Source organism: Podarcis cretensis (genome assembly GCF_951804945.1).
Source record: "Podarcis cretensis genome assembly, chromosome: 1".
NCBI classification, from domain to species: domain Eukaryota; kingdom Metazoa; phylum Chordata; class Lepidosauria; order Squamata; family Lacertidae; genus Podarcis; species Podarcis cretensis.
In genome coordinates this window covers 130,520,933-130,541,295 of record NC_137170.1, presented here as the reverse complement: position 1 = coordinate 130,541,295, position 20,363 = coordinate 130,520,933, and the positions used below count along the sequence as shown (strand labels likewise).

Genomic DNA, 20,363 nt, shown 5'->3' with positions numbered 1-20,363 from the left:
GTTGGAAGCCACCCAGAGTGGCTGGGGAAACCCAGCCAGATGGGCGGTGTATAAATCATCATCATCATCATCATCATCCTTATTTTAAGAGACATCAGAACCCCACCAGCGGACAAGATGAACAAACACCTGAACCTTAATTTTAACTACTGGGCAGACTTGTAAGGGAGTCAAGACATTCCTAAGGTGAGATGGTTCCAGTTATTTAGAGGAGGAATACACACACACACACACACACACACAGAGAGAGACGTATATAAAGGTAAAGGGACCCCTGACCATTAGGTCCAGTCGTGACCGACTCTAGAGTTGTGGCGCTCATCTCTCTTTACTGGCCGAGGGAGCCGGCGTACAGCTTCCAGGTCATGTGGCCAGCATGACTAAGCCGCTTCTGGCGAACCAGAGCAGTGCACGGAAACGCCGTTTACCTTCCTGCCAGAGCGGTCCCTATTTATCTACTTGCACTTTGAGGGGCTTTTGAACTGCTAGGTTGACAGGAGCAGGGACTGCGCAACGGGAGCTCACCCCGTCGCGGGGATTTGAACCGCCAACCTTCTGATCGGCAAGTCCTAGGCTCTGTGGTTTAACCCACAGCGCCACCCGCATCCCATTCCTTACACACACACACACACCAGGCAATCATCCAGTTGAGCTCTGGGGCCTGAATAAAGTATGCATGTCAACATCACCTGAACAGAAAGTCTTACCATGCATTTAAGACAGGGTGGATAAAAATCAGTGATTTTTTTTTTTTTAAAAAATACATTTTAAAATTTAAATTTGATTTTTAAAATAAAATGCTTTCGGAGGGAAAATCTTTCTAAAGATAGTTTTCTATTTAAGTTACGTTATAGTTCAAAGGCTATTCGTCAGGAAATAAGGATTTGTTTTAAGTTTTTCATGTGTGCTAAAACTCAGTCTAATGTGTGTGTTTTTTTAATCGTTTAACCACATCAGTTAACAAACATGGATACATGTTATTGTTTTAGGTAAATAAATTGTTTAAATTATTATTAAGGGAATGATTATTTTTCTCCTTCCAGTAAATTAAAGCAGAAAAGTTGTCCAAATAAAAGTTAACTTATTAAACCTCACAATAATAAAAAATAATAATAAAATTTTACTTATATCCCGCCCTCCCCAGCCCAGTATAATCAAATCAGTATTTTCTTATATAACTGTAGAAACTACTCTGAAAATGAATGAATGATGAAAAAGCCAGCTCTTGCCAACAGTCCTTCAACTAAGAAAGGAAGGTATAGTGGGTTGGTGGTACTTTGGCATGTTTAAAGCCAAAGCAGATTTGCCACCATGACTTGACTATGCTACCACTCAGTGGATTTGTAACTGGCTGACTGACCGAACCCAAAGGGTGCTCAGCAATGGTTCCTCTTCATCCTGGAGAAGAGTGACTAGTGGGGTGCCACAGGGTTCTGTCTTGGGCCCAGTCTTATTCAACATCTTTATCAACGACTTGGATGATGGACTCAAGGGCATCCTGATCAAATTTGCAGATGACACCAAACTGGGAGGGGTGGCTAACACCCCAGAGGACAGGATCACACTTCAAAAGACAGATTAGAGAACTGGGCCAAAACAAACAAGATGAATTTTAATAGGGAGAAATGTAAAGTATTGCACTTGGGCAAAAAAATGAGAGGCACAAATACAAGATGGGTGACACCTGGCTTGAGAGCAGTACATGTGAAAAGGATCTAGGAGTCTTGGTTGACCACAAACTTGACATGAGCCAACAGTGTGACGCGGCAGCTAAAAAAGCCAATGCAATTCTGGGCTGCATCAATAGGAGTATAGCATCTAGATCAAGGGAAGTAATAGTGCCACTGTATTCTGCTCTGGTCAGACCTCACCTGGAGTACTGTGTCCAGTTCTGGGCACCACAGTTCAAGAAGGACACTGACAAACTGGAACGTGTCCAGAGGAGGGCAACCAAAATGGTCAAAGGCCTGGAAACGATGCCTTATGAGGAACGGCTAAGGGAGCTGGGCATGTTTAGCCTGGAGAAGAGGAGGTTAAGGGGTGATATGATAGCCATGTTCAAATATATAAAAGGATGTCACATAGAGGAGGGAGAAAGGTTGTTTTCTGCTGCTTCAGAGAAGCGGACACGGAGCAATGGTTCCAAACTACAAGAAAAAAGATTCCACCTAAACATAAGGAAGAACTTCCTGACAGTAAGAGCTGTTCGACAGTGGAATTTGCTGCCAAGGAGTGTGGTGGAGTCTCCTTCTTTGGAGGTCTTTAAGCAGAGGCTTGACAACCATATGTCAGGAGTGCTCTGATGGTGTTTCCTGCTTGGCAGGGGGTTGGACTCGATGGCCCTTGTGGTCTCTTCCAACTCTATGATTCTATGATTCAATACAGAAGTGGAAGTGAAATATTTTGGCATCTGAATATAAGTTGCGGCAATGCTTCTGCTGCAAATCTCAGAAAAACTGTTCGCATTATGCCGACTTTAATGTCTTTAATTTAGCTATTCGAGATGGCATCAGAAGAGGTAGTGACTGTGCAACCCTCATGGTTTATACGTCAGGGAAAGCATCATCATGGAAATCATCATTGCCATCAAGAATGTTGGCCTGAAAGGCTTTCCAAAATTGCTTCTTTAGGATTTACCGCCAGTTAGGCTGGATCACTTTAGATTTAAAACAGAATTAGGCTCAACTGAAGTAGCAATGCAGGCTGCACATCGACTGTGAGCAACGCTGGAGGTATGGGCTTTGACTTAAATCACTGTTTTCGTTTTGGACCAACTGCGAATTCCAAATCCATCCATCCATCCTCCCCAAGTGAATTTCAGAGGAGTAAATCCATAATGCAAATAAGCCAATGAAATAAACTTTTGACAAAACGACACCACCATCGTCATCACCTGGTCACAGAGATGTTGTATGTTGCTGATGTCTTCCTCTGACACTTCAGTCCCCATGGAGATTTCTGCAGCTGCTTTCACCTCCTCCTCAACCTCCTCAGGGAGGGCCTCCGACAGGTCAGAACAGGCAAAGTTTTTTCTGTCTCCTGGGAAGCAAAATATAGTCATACAGTGGTGCCCCGCAAGATGAACGCCTCGCAAAACGGAAAACCCGCTACACGAAAGGGTTTTCCGTTTTGGAGGCGCTTCGCAAAACGAATTTCCCTATGGGCTTGCTTCGCAAGATGTAATGTCTTGCGAGTTCCTGCGGGTTTTTCCCCCTTCTCCCCCCCTTTTCCTAAGCCGCTAAGCCGCTTATCAGCTGATCCGCTAAGCTGCTAAAAGCCGCTAATAGCGCTAATCCGCTAAGCCGTCAATGGGCTTGCTTTGCAAGACGAAAAAACCGCTAGACGAAGAGACTCGCGGAACGGATTAATTTCGTCTTGCGAGGCACCACTGTACCTCATGTTACGCCCGCTTCATGTTACGTTCTTTCAGGATACGTCCCGCAGTGATCCGGAAGTTCCGGAAAGGGTTACTTCCGGGTTTCGCCGCTCGCGCAAAATGACGCCACACGCATGCGTATAAGCGGCGAGTCGCAACCCACACGTGTGCAGACGCACCACTGCAGGTGGCGCTCTTTTCATGTTGCGAACAGGCCTCCAGAACGGATCCCGTTTGCAACCAGAGGTAGCACTGTAAAGGAGTTGGAATGAACGGCAAGCCGTGACAGAAGCCAAGTTTTAAAACATTTAACATCTATTTGCTTATGAACATATGTGCCGAGATGACTTACGACGTAAGGGGGAAATAGTTCTTAAAAATTAAAAAAACAAAACCCTGAAGATACGATTTAAAAACGTGGTAAGACAAACAGCTAAGGCAGAGCCCTTTCCATTCAACTGCAAAAGCTTGTCAAAACAAAACTGTCTTCAACAGGTTCTGGAAAGCACAGATAACCGGGTGCCTGTCTTATCTCAAGTTGCCAAGAACTCCTCTAAACACGGTGTCACAGGGTTGCAGAAAATCAAACATGGGAGCAGATGGGCTCTTCAAAGTCTTAATCAGCTGTGACTTTGAAGAACACTTCTCCACCACAGACAGGCAGCTGTGTCTTTCCACATTATACTTACCGTATTTTTTGCTCTATAAGACTCACTTTTCCCCTCCTAAAAAGTAAGGGGAAACGTGTGTGCATCTTATGGAACGAATGCAGGCTGCGCAGCTATCCCAGAAGCCAGAACAGCAAGAGGGATTGCTGCTTTCACTGCGCAGCGATCCCTCTTACTGTTCTGGCTTCTGAGATTCAGAATATTTTTTTTCTTGTTTTCCTCCTCCAAAAACTAGGTGCATCTTGTGGTCTGGTGCGTCTTATAGAGCGAAAAACATGGTAATTTGATATAGTAATCTCTACAGCGTGGTGTTAGTTCCCATTTATGTAGAATTTGTGAGTGGGCCGATGACAGTGAGTTATTAACAATCGGCTCTTGCTCTTCATTTCTTTTGGTTTACAACTCCAACACAAAAGAAAGGAAACTGTACTATGGCTTGGTTAGCTTGCAATGCTAAGCCAAGCCAAGCCAAACCATGAATAAACATGTTGGGAGAAAATCACAACCACTTAGCTCCTCTCTTGCCACCAGGAACAAATTCATGGTTTGTCTTACTGTTGTACCCAAACCCAGGGTTGTAGTTTGCCTCAATCCAAACAAACCATGAGTGATAATCAGATGATAAGAACTTTGTTAACACTCGTGATTTTTCTGGAGCAAAATAAACCACAAGCCTTGGTTTGGACACACTGCTAAACCAAACCATGGCTTAGTTTAACAACAACAACAATTTATTATTTGTACCCTGCCCATCTGGCTGGGTTTCCCCAGCTACTCTGGGCAGCTTCCAACGTAAGATTAAAAATACATCAAAAGAAAAAAAGTTTCTGTTAATATGGCGGCGGCGGTAGCATCAGAAGTGAGGGAGCAGCAAAGTGGACACCATTTTTTCTCTGTGCAACAGCAAGATTTCTTAGCCATGGTAAGCCATAGATTTGCTTAGCATTCCGTGCTCTATCTTCATTGCTCTTTGGTATTTTTCATTGCGCAATTACTGAAGAATTCTACAGAATGTAGGCAATAGCAGGACTTATAAATATAGCTATTAATAAACCACAGAGCCTAGGGCTTGCTGATCAGAAGGTTGGCGGTTCGAATCCCTGCGACGGGGTGGGCTACCGTTGCTCGGTCCCTGCTCCTGCCAACCTAGCAGTTCGAAAGCACGTCAAAGTGCAAGTAGATAAATAGGTACCGCTCCGGCGGGAAGGTAGAGTTTCCATGCGCTGCTCTGGTTCGCCAGAAGCAGCTTAGTCATGCTCGCCACATGACCCGGAAGCTGTACGCCGGCTTCCTTGGCCAATAAAGAGAGATGAGCACCGCAACCCCAGAGTTGGTCACGACTGAACCTAATGGTCAGGGGTCCCTTTACCTTTACTATTGCTATTATTATTAGAATTTATATACAGTGGTACCTCTGGTTACGTACTTAATTCGTTCTGGAGGTCCGTTCTTAACCTGAAGCACCACTTTAGCTAATGGGGCCTCCTGCTGCCACTGTGCCGCCGCTGCACGGTTTTTGTTCTCATCCTGAAGCAAAGTTCTTAACCCGAGGTAGTATTTGTGGGTTAGCGGAGTCTGTAACCTGAAGCGTATGTAACCCGAGGTACCACTGTACTGCCCTATACCAGGAGGTCTCAGGGTGGTTCACAGAACAAAAGTATAAATATATAAAAAAGTATATAATCAAAATAAAAACAACAGCCCAGTAACTCCCCCCCCCAAAGACCCACATTTTAAAAGGGCATAGGATGTAAATCAGGTCAACCTGAGGCATGGTTAAAAGGGAACGTTTTTGCCTGGCGCCTAAAGGTGTATAATGAAGGTGCCAGGCAAACCTCCCTAGGGAGAGCACTGCAAAGAAGGCCCCGTTCTCGTGTTGCCACCTTCCGAACCTCTTGAGGAGGAGGCACACAAACGAGGGCCTCAGAAGATGAACTCTGGGTCTGGGTAGGTTCATATGGAAAAAGGCGGTCCTTGAGGTATTGCGGTCCTGAGCCATTTAAGGCTTTATAGGTCAAAACCAGCACTTTGATTTGGGCGTAGAAACTAAATGGTAGCCGGTGCAGTCGGACCAGAATTGGGATAACATGCTCAAACAGTCTTGCTCCGGGGAGCAACCTGGCTGCTGAATTCTACACTAGCCGAAGTTTTCAACTGCCTTCAGAGGCAGTCCAACATATAACGCACAGCAGGGATAGATGTTGTGCATTGTGGATCTCCAGCATAAAAAGGATGTACAGTGGTGCCCCGCAAGACGAACGCCTCGCAAGACGGAAAACCCGCTAGACGAAATGGTTTTCCGTTTTGGAGGCGCTTTGCAAAACGAATTTCCCTATGGGCTTGCTTCGCAAGACGAAAATGTCTTGCGAGTTCCTGCGGGTTTCCCCCTTTTCCTAAGCCGCTAAGCAGCTGATCCGCTAAAAGCCGCTAAACCGCTAATAGCGCTAATCCGTTAAGCTGTCAGTGGGCTTGCTTCGCAAGATGGAAAAACCGCTCTACGAAGAGCCTCACGGAACGGATTAATTTCGTTTTGCGAGGCACCACTGTAATGTACAATTTCGAAGGCAGTTAATACGCCACAATGTGGCTGATATCCAACTGTGGTGTTTCTGCTTGCACAACACACCTCTTATTTTATCTCCTCCCTCCTGCAGCCCCCTGCTCACCCCCAAAATCTGCTCTGGAATGCTGGGGAAATGCGTGGGGGCTGCAGCTCGGAGGAGAGGAAGGCAAGTCCTACTGCGTCTACTGGTGTGATGTTGGATGGCGCCTTTTATCTAAGGAGCCCAGCGCTACTCACCAATTTTCCGCACACATTTACAGTAGGTTAGATTATCTGTGATGATTTTGCCCAGTTCAGGGAAGTGCCATCCATACCATTCTCGACACCGCATTATATAGTTATTCAGTTCTTTGTCCAAGTCATCAAGGAGAGCTGCGGTAGACAAACACAAAAGACATGAGCTCAGTTTCACTTTAGAAACTAGACTTGAGCTATCCTAGGATCTCAGGGAAGAAACGTACTGGCCTGGTTTCTACATAATAATAATATAACAACAGTAACAACAGTAAATTATTATTTATACCCCACCCATCTGGTTGGGCTTCCCCAGCCACTCTGGGCGGCTCCCAACAAAATATTAAAATACAGTAGTCTGTCAAACATTAAAAGCTCCCTCAACAGGGCTGCCTTCAGATGTCTTCTAGAAGTCTGGTAGTTGTCTTTCTCTTTGACATCTGGTGGGAGGGAGTTCCACAGGGCAGGTGCCACAACTGAGAAGGCCCTCTGCCTGGTTCCCTGTAACCTCACTTCTCGCAGCGAGGGAATCGACAGAAGACCCTTGGAGCTGGACCTCAGTGTCGAGGCAGAACGATGGGGGTGGAGACGCTCCTTCAGGTATCTCACATTAAACCATAGTTTAGAAATGCTCAGGACTTAATCCACACTTCTCTTCTGCTGGGAACTAAGCTATGGTTTGGCTTAGTTATGCGCCAAGCTGAGCTCATGGCTTGCTTCTTTTCAAATCCTGAGCTGTAACCAAAGTTTGTTCCCAGTTTATCACTTATGACTTGTTTGCTGAGGAACAAAGCATGACTCCAAATTCAGATATAATGCTAAGTAGGAACCACGGCTTATTTCCTAGCAGAACAGGGGCAAAAGGGGCAGGGGCAGGGAGCAAAGTGTTTGCGATTTAAGCTCCATGCAATAGCAGATTGCACATTCACCTTTAAAACATAAGTTAAGTTTAATTGTAGTTGAAAGAGACTCGTGAACAAGAGGAAATCCAGAAATCTTGCGACACTTGCACCCATTAAGATCAACAAGGATGTAGTAGCCAATTATACAAGTCATTCCAAATACTAGCAGGAGGAACGGTGCAAAAAGTTACCATCGCTGTTAGAAAATACCCATTTATCTGTTTCCTATTTCCCACACATGGAAAAAACAACACCCACACCCATTTGTCAGTGGTGCATTATTATTAATTATTTTATTATTATTATTATTATTATTATTATTATTATTATTATTATTATTATTATTATTATTATTAAATGATATCACTATCTGGGGCTGCCACACCTACTTACTTTGCTCCCTTACCCCATCCAGCTCACCCTTAACCAACAACACCCCGTCCCCTTAGACGAGGCATAGCCAAACTCGGCCCTCCAGCTGTTTTGGGACTACAACTCCCATCATCCCTGACCACTGGCCCTGTTAGCTAGGGATGATGGGAGTTGTAGTCCCAAAACATCTGGAGGGCCAAGTTTGGCCATGCCTGCCTTACACCTTGAAGAAAGCACAACAACCTCCCCCTTCACGTTTCCCCAACCACCACCACCACCTACTGGCGGCCACAGAAACTGCAGCTTGGTGAAATACTTATCATTGAATTATACGGTATACCAAATAAATAAATGCAGCCCTCAGCCCCATTCCCTAGCTATCTTCAATCGACAATGAGAAGCTGTTTCTATCTCACACAGTCATCTCATCCTCGGAAAGAAAAGCCCAAGACTATAGGCTCTTGCTGATCCATATTCAAAAATCCTACTAGAGAACCAGGTAGCGTGGTGGTTACAATATCTAGAAACAGCATCCTTCTGTGGCTATTGAAGGAGGTTTGCCTCTCACTTACTGCTGTTATTTTAACAGGCTGATTTGGTCAGATTTCCAACAATCATCTGACACAGCATGGGGGTGGGTGGGATCACATAAGCCTCTCTAAAAACTCGGTGAGAAAAACTGAATTTGCTTTTGCGGTCACAACAAAAAACCTTTTATGCAAATAGAAAGCATTCAAATGTTTTGCTGGCCCACCTAGCTAGCCCAAATTTATGCTAATCACTGGCCCTGCACCTCCCTCCTCTTGACATCACCCTGAGCTATGGAGGAAAACGGGAGTAACTGACAGCCATCCTGACATCAGTTCCAAGATCCTTCAGAAGGGATCAGTTCCTGATCCTTCAGAAGGGTTGATAGAAAACAAAAATACGCTATACAGAGGCAAACTAGGTAGCAGAATGTTTGTGGCTACTGGTACAGTACTGGTACAGTCGTACCTTGGTAGCTGAACAGAATTAGTTCTGGAAGTCTATTTGATTTCCAAAACGTTCAGAAACCATAGTGTGGCTTCTGATTGGCTGCAAGAAGCTCCTGCAGCCAATTGGAAGCCCCGCTGGACGTTCGTCTTCCAAAAATAGTTCACAAACCGGAACACTCACTTCTGGGTTTGCGGCATTCGGGAGGCAAAACGTTCGAGAACTAAGCTGTTTGACTTCCAAGGTACGACTGTATTAAGAATTCAAAAGCTGGTTGCAGACATATCGAGATATTTAACTTCCAACTGTACTCACAAATAGCTTGGACGATCATGGTATCAACTTTGTCAGGGCTGAACTTCAGCTTGTATCGGGAGAGGCTGAAAACAGACATGGATATAAACTTTATGTACAATAATGCACAGGACACACAGATTCTCCCCCCCCCCCAATAATACAGTGGTACCTCGGGTTACATACGCTTCAGGTTGCAGACTCCGCTAACCCAGAAATAATACCTCGGATTAAGAACTTTGCTTCAGGATGAGAACAGAAATCGCGCGGCAGCAGCGGGAGGCCCCATTAGCTAAAGTGGTGCTTCAGGTTAAGAACAGTTTCAGGTTAAGAACGGACCTCCGGAACAAATTAAGTACATAACCAGAGGTACCACTGTAATTATAAAGGCATTGCTATTGACTGCAATGGTGTGTTCATCTTTGCTGACGGTGCAGCGATTCATCCTTTCACTTTTCATTTTCTGACTTGTGTTTTTACAGGCAAGAAGTCTAAGGCAGAGAGCCGTGAAAAGCGGCTCTCCGTGTTTGCTCCTCGTATTGCTCCCTACAGGCACAAGCGTTTCAGCGAGTTGGAAGAAACCCAGCAGAACTGAGAGCAGGACTAACTTGTACAAGTTACCATATTTTTCGCTCCATAGGACGCACTTTTTTCCCTCTTAAAAACTAAGGGGGGAAGTCTATGCGTCCTATGGAGCGAATGCAGGGGGGAGGCAGGCAGAAAAAGCCCCCAAGAGCGGCCAGTCAGTCTCTTCTCCCTCCTCGTAGAAAAGCCCGCAGGAGCCGCACCTCGCTTTTGCAGGAGGTGGGGGAATTGCCATAGCCACGCGCAGCCTCTCCAGCCGGGGGAGATTGCGCAAGGCTAAAGAGGAAGCCAAGGCAGCGAGCGGGATGGATCGCGCCTGCTGCCTTGGCTTCTTTAGCCACACTTCTTTAGCCACGCTGGAGAGATTTAGCTCCCAGCTGGAGAGGTTGCGCGGCTATGGCAAAGCCAAGACAGCCAGGGGGATGGATCCCAGCTCTTTGGGGCTGGGGGGAAAACCCGGGCTTCCCCAGCAGCCCCGAGAAGCTCTGGGAGAAGCGGGCATATTTTTTTCCTTGATCTCCCCCTCTAAAAACTAGGTGCGTCTTGTGGTCCGGTGCGTCCTATAGAGCGAAAAATACGATAACATGTACAGTGGTGCCCCGCAAGACGAACGCCTCGCAAGACGGAAAACCCGCTAGACGAAAGGTTTTTCCGTTTTGGAGGTGCTTCGCAAAACGAATTTCCCTATGGGCTTCCGTCGCAAGACGAAAGCCCATAGGGAAATCTCCGGGACAGCGGGGAAGCGCGGCGCGTCTTCCCCACTGTCCTCGGACCTCCTCCGAAGGCTGGCGGTGGGGCGGAAGGCTGCTCCGAAGGCTGGCGGTGGGGCGGAGAGACCTCCTCCCGCCGCCAGCCTTGGGATGGCTGTCCTGAAGACTTGCAGTGGGAGGAGGGTTTTCCTTCCCACCGCCAACTTTCAGAATGCTGTTCTGAATGTTGGCGTGGGGAGGAAAAACCCTCCTCCCACCGCAAGCCCCGGGAACAGAGGAGAAGCGCTGCGTGCCTTCCCCTCTGTTCCCGTACCTGTCCTGAAGGCTTGCGGTGGGGAGAAAAGCCCTTCTCCGCACCGCCAGCCTGGCAAGCGGTCTCCATAGGAACGCATTAATTGATTTTCAATGCATTCCTATGGGAAACCGTGCTTCGCAAGACGAAAAACTCGCAAGAAGAAAAAACTTGCGGAACGAATTAATTTCGTCTTGCGAGGCACCACTGTACAAGACTGTGCTGTAAGTAGATGCTGGGGCCAAAGCTTGCCATTCCACCTCGCAGAAAACGGTATCCTCCGGGGGAAAGTTATACAGAGCACAGAAACGAACAAGTAGGGGCTGGCAAGATGTCTGTATTACCTGTGTGCCAGGCCTAAACACATAGCTGCCATCTCCCGTGACGGAAGGCCAGTGATCAGCCCTTCGATTTGAGAACGGATGCCTCTCATCAATTCAGTAACCATGGGGCTGTGCAGGCAGCTCAAGTTCAGTTTCTCCTGCAGGAGGAGGGAAAAGAAGAAGGCGATCCCCACTTTGATATTATTGCAACAACAAATTTGTTTGCTGTTGAACAGCAACAGAACCTAAGAAAGGTAAGGTACTCAAACACAAAGCCACAAGCAGGGCTATCTTGCAGTTCCTAGAAGTGAAATAACCATTGAAAATTCTTATTTAAGCAAATTGGCAACCAACTGTTGTACCAACTTAGCCTTTTGGATAAAAACGAAGGCACTAGCTTTCATGTCGACATTAATTCAAACCTTTCCCTGTTAACCTTTTTTTAATCTCCATACTTCTTCACAAGTCAAGAAGTAAAGATAGTACAAGACACAGGAGATAGCAAAAAAATCCAAAAAATGTGGCCCTAACAACCTATTATAGTGTTACCTCGGGTTACATACGCTTCAGGTTACAGACTCCGCTAACCCAGAAATATTACCTCGGGTTAAGAACTTTGCTTCAGGATGAGAACAGAAATCGTGCTCTGGTGGTGCAGCAGAGGCAGGAGGCCCCATTAGCTAAAGTGGTGCTTAAGGTTATGAACAGTTTCAGGTTAAGAACAGACCTCCGGAACAAATTAAGTACTTAACCCGAGGTACCACTGTACTTTAATCCAGTGCATTATCAACAAAGCTTATTTAGAACTAGTACAATCGTACCTTGGTTTTCGAACAGCTTAGTTCTTGAATGTTTTGGCTCCTGAATGCCACAACCCCAGAAGTGGCTGTTCAAGTTTGTGAACTATTTTTGGAAGCCAAACCACTGATGGGGCTTCCACAGGTTTGGTTTCCAAACGTTTTGGAAGTTGGATGGACTTCCGGAACAGATTCCATTCAACTTCCAAGGTACGACTGTACTTGAATTCACTTGTTTTCCTCTTCCCTCCCCATATCTTTTCCTTCTGTATCATGCCTACTACAACAGGGGTTCCCAAACTGGTGAGCTTCATTCAGGTGGTCCATGGCATCTCTGTGGATTTATGGTTGATGCATTAAATATTCAGACGGATTTGTAATTGTATTTTTAATTTGTAATGGCTATACTAGAATCCAGAGGGACACGGGTGGCGCCGTGGGTTAAACCACAGAGCCTAGGACTTGCCGATCAGAAGGTCGGTGGTTCAAATCCCCAGGACGGGGTGAGCTCCCGTTGCTCGGTCCCTGCTCCTGCCAACCTAGCAGTTCGAAAGCACATCAAAGTGCAAGTAGATAAATAGGTACCGCTCTGGCGGGAAGCTAAATGGCGTTTCCGTGAGCTGCTCTGGTTTGCCAGAAACAGCTTAGTCATGCTGGCCACATGACCCGGAAGCTGTATGCCGGCTCCCTCGGCCAATAAAGCGAGATGAGCGCCGCAACCCCAGAGTCGGTCACAACTGGAGTTAATGGTCAGGGGCCCCTTTACCTTTTATACTAAAATCCAAGTCTAAAGGCAAGGACTGCCTTGGTTTTTAATCTGTATGCAGCCCTTAGTAAATGTAAGTACGCTGTAATCAGTGTATAATCATAATAATCATGAAGTAAGCAAAAAGCATGGTCCCAGAATATCAGTACCAACAAAACAAACATCAACAGCCATCACTGATTAATTTACATTAAGCACACATCATTTCTGGATGCAGCGAAAAGGTCGTGTCAGAGCATTGGACAGGGAAGATATGCAGCACAAACTCATTGTTCTGGAGCTATAAAGAAGACTAGCACAGGCCTTGAGAACACCACCTCATCTGAACACCACATCGCCAGGGCACATAAAAACCAGAACTTACCTTTATTACACCTCCCAGTTTGGCATCTGCTACGGCCAACTGTTCGTGTGCATCTTTGGCAACTATCTTCTTTAAGATTTTCTTTAAGTTCTTGTTGATCTTGCCTTCTACCAGAGCAGTGGATGCTTAAAGGAGAAAGCACATCACTGTAAACAACATGCAGACTGTCTAACATTCCCAGCCTGGCAAAGTTCATAATGGAACAAAATATGTACTAATACTGACCACCCACCGAACTTTATCTGTTGTCTCTGTGGCAGTGACCAAAAATTGGAGATTCAGTTCTACGAAGGAAGCATCAGTGACAGCAGGAAGCCAGTTTTTACTCCCTCCAATTCGAAGGCTGCAATCTGCTATAAAATCCCACTGAGCTAACACATTCAGATGGAGGCAAATTTGCTCATCATTTGTTTAGGCAGTGTCTGGGTGGCTAGCACAGAGGCACACCATATTGATTACATTAATTTGCCTGGGTTTATAAAGAGGTATTCATCTGGAGAAGGGAAGGGAAGCACATTTTCGTAAGCTACATGAAAATTAGTCCTTTCCGACCACCAACTGCTGATGTGCCACAAATACAGTGGTACCTCGGGTTACATACACTTCAGGTTACAGACTCTGCTAACCCAGAAATACTACCTCGGGTTAAGAACTTTGCTTCAGGATGAGAACAGAAATCGTGCTCCGGCGGCGTGGCAGCAGCAGGAGGCCCCATTAGCTAAAGTGGTGCTTCAGGTTAAGAACAGTTTCAGGTTAAGAACGGACCTCCAGAACGAATTAAGTACTTAACCATGGGTACCACTGTAACTTGCATTAGCAGGGGGGGTGGGGTGGGTTTTTTGTGGACTTAATAAGTAATATTAAGTTTTAAAACACACTAGAAAAAAGTCAGCTACTCTCACAGCTAATGATTCTAGGCTTGCCAGGAACAGATCAGCCAGCCACCAAAGAAAGAAAGGGATTACCTGCAAGAGCTTCAGTGGTGTCTTGAAACTTCTCAAAGTGTTTCAGTTTCACTCTAAATAAAATATACCAAACAGTTTTTATCAGCATCATGGGGAACAGAGTATCAGCTACCAACTTCTAAAACACAAGAAACTTGAAAAATGAAAAGTCTGCAGTGACCCATCAGGTTAACCCACCAAAGAGAAAAACAGAACCTATTAAGTCTGATTGACAAATAGCTTCCTACTACTAAACCATAGATATTTAAGGCTTGCTAGAGAACTATTCTAGAATAATGACAAAAAACATAGTTATTACTATATCTAACCTTTCGAATCCCGTTGCTCAGTCCCAGCTCCTGCTAACCTAGCAGTTTGAAAGCACGTCAAAGTGCAAGTAGATAAATAGGTACCGCTCCAGCGGGAAGGTAAACGGCGTTTCCGTGCACTGCTCTGGTTCGCTAGAAGCAGCTTAGTCATGCTGCCCACATGACTCGGAAGCTGTACGCCGGCTCCCTCGGCCAATAAAGCGAGATGAGCGCCGCAACCCCAGAGTCGGTCACGACTGGACCTAATGGTCAGGGGTCCCTTTACCTTTATCTAAGCATACCTCATTGTTTCTGACTCCAATAAGATCAAATTTATTATCCAAAATTATTTCATACTCCGGCCCCTTCAGACACACTACAGCAGCATTGTCCAACAGGTCGATTGAAGGAGAAGGAAAAGCAAGTGGCGAGGGAGTAGGGGACTCTTCCTGGCTGCTATCCCGCCTACGTGGGGAGGTGTGTGTGTGTGTGTAGCCCTGGGCGCTGGCTCCTCAAAGAGAGAAAGGTTTAGGTTTACTTGAAAGGAAAGGGTGGGTTGGATCCAGGGGAAAGGGCTTCTATGGGTTTCATCCAGTTAATGTGGCGCTTGAAGGCTGTCAACTCTGCAGTTGAGCTTACCCAATTTCTGTTTCAAACTATGGGGGAAACCGCTGTGGTCGATATGTGCCCGACTCATTTGAAAAACAGCAAGGGTCTGGGGTACTTTAAAGACGTAACACATTTATTATGGCATGAGCTTTTGTGAACAACAATCCATGCATCATGTTCTGATTATGTAAGACCCTGTCCTCAATGTTCTTTTTTTATGTTATTGCAATTATACAAAGTATGTATTTAAAAAATATTGATTTATGATTAACTTTTCAGGTTTTATGGAAGCGACTATCATTTATTATTTTTATCGTAAGTTCAGCCAAATATAATATGTTTAAGTTGAAGAGTGACAATGGGAGAGTATGGAAGATCACTGTCAGTTTTTTATATTGGATGGTAGATCTCAGGCTACTTTTGGTTGGACATGCCTGCACCAGGATTTTTCAGGGGGGCAAAATTCCCAGGTACAGCCAGAATTACAGTTGTGTAGTCTGCTCTTCAAGAGCACCAACAATAAGCTGACTGTAGATACCTGCAGAAACGCTTGTGATGTGCTTTAAAGCCCTGACAGCTAGTTGATAGCTGTGGCTTCAAAACACCTTGCAAACAGCTTTGCGGGCAGCGCCAATGAGTGGTGCCTGCAAAACCCTTTCTGCCCCAGATGTGATTTTACCTGCCCCACAACTGATTTAATATATTATGTCAGCTGTAGGGCAGGTGGCCATGGTTTGTACAAAATGGCCTGGCAGGCCAAATGGGGAGGCCTGGGGGGTCTAATTATGCCTGAGGGGCAGAGCTAAGATTATCAACACATTCTGTTTCATGGTTGTAGCTAAACCTCACTTCTGAGTGATATTAATCCTGTTGAAAAATATTTTGCAAGCCTTTCCACTACAGCAAGGCTCCTGCCATCCAACTGCATCTATAGAGTTGTCATGTCAACAGTGGAGGAGAAATGTTAGCAGATTTATAACTCTAAGAGGGAGCTGTGTGTACAAAATAATCCAAGGACTGGTGCTAGGCAAAAAACAGTGATTCCTATGTGAGCAGAGAGATGAAGGTGTACTCTATACTGGAATGAAATAAGTTACTTGAGAAAGTTACTTACACTTTATTTGCTTTTTCAGGAGTTTCAAATTCTTTCCATAAGCTGTCAATTTCTTGGAGTTTCTTCTCATCCAGAACCTATGACAGATAAGGAGTAAGACTAAATACACACAAAATTGACAAGATTCAATGCTGCTATGTAAGTAAGATGAAATGCACAAAACATCTCTGCAATTCCAATGTAGAAAACAGCCATTCCACCACACCAACTCTCTGCCACATCTTTAACCAGAGAAAAATCTACTTGCAAGTGTGAGATGCCATGTTTTAAAAGTATTCAGTAAACTTACATGCTGCTTCTCAAATAGAGGGAAAAGCCTGTGGTCTTTGACATCTCAATCAAGATGTCTGTCACAGGTACAAAATTAATCGTGTTCCATGTAGCCTAATTTTATGCATCTTTACTCAGAAGTAAAGACAGGACATTTAAGTAAAGGTGTATAGAAATAAACCCTAAAGACTCACTTTCCTTCTCTACATTGCCCAGAACCCTGTTTCAGTGAACACACAAAGCTTGCTGTATCAACACTAGATCACCAGCAAAATCCTAAACAAAGTAGACTCCAACATGCAAAATAAGACAGTCCCCTCCTTTTGGCAGAAATGGGTGCAATGGGATACAATGGAGCAGGTGGATGCAACGCAGGAGAGCTGGTAAAAGGCAAGAGCTGTGAACTAGGAAGTCCCCAGCTAAAATCTCACTCTCTAGGCAGCCTGAACCAATTATCTCTCTCCCTCTCCCTACCTAAATCTGCTGTAACAGCAATACTCCCCCCATCCCTGGTGTCCTTCAAACATTTTGGACTACGTCTCCCAACACCCCCAGGCAACATGGCTAAGAGCTGCAGTGCAAAACAGCTGGAGGCCACCAGGATGGAGGAGGCTACCTCACAGGGTTGTTTTAAGGATCATTTACTAATAGACTGCTGGGATAGCTCAGCTTAATGTCAGGGTTGGGAGTTCGAACCCCACATTCCTGTGCTGGAGGGGGTTGGCCCTCGTGGTCCCTTCCAACTGTTTTTGTTGCTTAGTCATTTAGTCGTGTCCGACTCTTTGTGACCCCATGGACCAGAGCACGCCAGGCACTCCTGTCTTCCACTGCCTCCCGCAGTTTGGTCAAACTCATGCTGGTAGCTTCGAGAACACTATCCAGCCATCTCGTCCTCTGTTGTCCCCTTCTCCTTGTGCCCTCCATCTTTCCCAACATCAGGGTCTTTTCCAGGGAGTCTTCTCTTCTCATGACGCGGCCAAAGTATTGGAGTCTCAGCTTCAGGATCTGTCCTTCCAGTGAGCACTCAGGGCTGATTTCCCTAGGAATGGATAGGATTGATCCTTTTGCAGTCCATGGGACTCTCAAGAGTCTCCTCCAGCACCATAATTCAAAAGCATCAATTCTTCGGCGATCAGCCTTCTTTGAATGGTCCAGCTCTCACTTCCATACATCACTACTGGGAAAACCATAAAGAAGGCCGGTCATGAAGAATTGATGCTTTTGAATTATGGTGCTGGAGGAGACTCTTGAGAGTCCCATGGACTGCAAGAAGATCAAACCTATCCATTCTTAGTAAAATCAGCCCTGAGTGCTCACAGGAAGGACAGATCCAGATAACTGTTGGTAGGATTGACTCCTCCAGATAATATGCCACATAGCTGGGGCCATATTTAAATCTGGTAAAATTCACTCCTGCCTCCCCCGGCTTGGGGGCCTCCCAAAGGTTGGGCCACTGTGGGGAACAGGATGTGGAAGAAGAAAGGACTCTTGTCTGATCCAACAAGATCAGAAGAACAAGAAGCTACCAACCTGCGGGAGGCAGTGGAAGACAGGAGTGCCTGGCGTGCTCTGGTCCAGGGGGTCACGAAGAGTCGGACACAACTAAACAACAGCACAGCATGATTCCCCAGGAAGGGTTACAAGTTTTAAGCTTAGCGGGAAGAACTGCCAGCCCCCCAGAAAATGTCGGGGTGTGGCAGGGAAAGAAACCGGGTCCGCTATAAGGGAGGATGGGGTCTCCCCACGTTTATCCTCCTTGTTCCAAAACTGTTTCTCGACTTATTGCTAGCGAACGTATAAACCGAGAGCACCAACCACCCCCAGCCCTCTCCGCCCCGCCAGCAGCCTCCAATCTCCCGCTAGCAGCAGCCACGTGGGAACCCTACTCGACACGTGTCGCGCCCTCAGATCACCTTGAAAATGGCGTATCCGGCCGCGGTCTCGAATAAAACCAGCATGGCGGCAGCGGGACGGAGCCGGGGCGCCTCCCGCAAAAAAGCGGCTCTTTCCAAGCGAAGGCGGGCGAGCGAAGCGAAGACCCAGCGCAGGAGACCGCGAACTCCCAGGCGCGAAGAACCACGAGGGCGGAAGTGAGGCGCTGCACCGGAAGTGATTCGCGCGGCCTTCTGGGAAACAGGAAACCCGGGGGAGGAAGTTGGAGCTTCGGGCTTCCTCTAGGATTGTGGCGCTTCACGCTCTCTATGTGCGGGTTGAAACTGGTCGAAAATGGGGCCCCACAAAAATAAATAAATTGCATACTGTAATTCAAAACAACTACATTTTTGAGGGCAAAATAGGCGCAGTTTTCAGCAGGTTATATAGACAGCAACTTTAGGAAACAGAGTGTTGTTGTTGTTTTTATGATTACTATTACATTATATTGATTTAAAACAAAAAAATTCCTTCCAGTAGCACCTTAAAGACCAACTAAGTTAGTTCTTGGTATGAGCTTTCATGTGCATGCACACTTCTTCAGATACACATATTATATTGATTTATATTGATTATAAATTATAAATTATATTGATTTATAGCCCTTCTTTTTCCCTCACGGGGACTCAAGGCGGCTTACGCATAAAAGCAAAAATCGCTAAAAACATAAGGGGACAAGTCGTTTAAAAAAACCCACACCATTTAAACGTTAATGGAATTGAAGCCCTATGCATGTAGAAAATCTTGCTTTAAAAACATACAAATATTTACCATAAAAACAGCACGGTGCCAGCCCTTTCATTTAAAAAGCAGCCAGTTTCCACAAACCCACTGGAACATTTTTATGCTGTGAACTGCCCCGAGATCTATGAAGGGCAGTATACAAATATAATAATAATAATAATAATAATAATAATAATAATAATAATAATAATAATAATAATTTATTATTTATACCCCGCCCATCTGGCTGAGTTTCCCCAGCCACTCTGGGCGGCTCCCAATCAGTGTTAAAAACAATACAGCATTACATATTAAAAACTTCCCTGAACAGGGCTGCCTTAAGATGTCTTCTGAATGTCAAATAATTCTTTATCTCTTTGACATCTGATGGGAGGGCGTTCCACAGGCCGGGCGCCACTACCGAGAAGGCCCTCTGCCTGGTAATAATAATAATAATAATAATAATAATAATAATAATAATAATAAAAATAAATAAAAACAAGAAGGAAAGACAGCAAGTTGCAAGCTGGTCTAGCTCCCCCAGGGAGTTCCAAAGTTGCCTGGGAGCAGCCACTGAGAAGAATTGTGGGGTCCCCACCATGCATGTATATTTCCATACAAAATATCCTCAGCCAGCTGAAATGCAGCTTACAGTTTTTAATGAGCTATGCAAGCCAGTGGCATAGCGTGGGGGGTGCAGGGGGGGCCAGGCACACCGGGCGCAACATCTGGGGGTTAGGGTTAGGGGGCGCAACATCTGGGGGTTAGGGTTAGGGGGCGCAAATCCACTGGTTAGGGGGTGCAAATTACTTGCCTTGCCCCGGGTGCTGACAACCCACGCTACGCCACTGATGCAAGCTATGCATTCCATCTTGCAAAGCAGTATTACTATTGAAACAGTTGCCATGCAGTAGGAGTTCCATGGAAGGGTTGGGTGAAAGAAGGACACAGCCTTCACTTCAATATTTTCTCCATTCTCTGGCGTCCTTGATGCTAATCTGTCATAAACAGCCTTGAATGCTTCATATGACTATGAAGCAAGGACGGATGATTACTCATTCTGGTGCCCTAGTCTGCATAGCTGTCAACCTTCCCTTTTTTTGCGGGAAATTCCCTTATTCCAGCGCCGTTTCCCGCTGCTATCCCAGATTGTTAGATATCCCCTGGACTGTTCCCGGGACAGGTGAGGCTGCTGATCCCTTATTTTCAAATCTGAAAGTTGACAGCTATGCCTAGTCTGGC

At 45.7% G+C, this 20,363-nt stretch overlaps 2 protein-coding genes across 2 annotated transcripts in view; both read right to left on the bottom strand.

Moving 5' to 3' along the window:
- Window positions 1-18,564, bottom strand: part of NOP58 (NOP58 ribonucleoprotein) — a 35,618-nt gene extending 17,054 nt beyond the window's left edge. Inside the window, exons 1-8 of the mRNA XM_079979070.1 lie at window positions 18,380-18,564; window positions 16,197-16,273; window positions 14,187-14,239; window positions 13,222-13,346; window positions 11,316-11,452; window positions 9,406-9,470; window positions 6,845-6,979; window positions 2,894-3,039 (exon numbers count right to left, since the gene is read on the bottom strand). Coding sequence (XP_079835196.1) covers window positions 2,894-3,039; window positions 6,845-6,979; window positions 9,406-9,470; window positions 11,316-11,452; window positions 13,222-13,346; window positions 14,187-14,239; window positions 16,197-16,273; window positions 18,380-18,424 — 783 coding nt within the window. The 5' untranslated portion in view covers window positions 18,425-18,564. The remainder of the gene's footprint in view (window positions 1-2,893; window positions 3,040-6,844; window positions 6,980-9,405; window positions 9,471-11,315; window positions 11,453-13,221; window positions 13,347-14,186; window positions 14,240-16,196; window positions 16,274-18,379) is intronic.
- KIAA2012 overlaps window positions 1-20,363 on the bottom strand; it is a 176,296-nt gene that overhangs the window by 40,913 nt on the left and 115,020 nt on the right. The window lies entirely within an intron of this gene.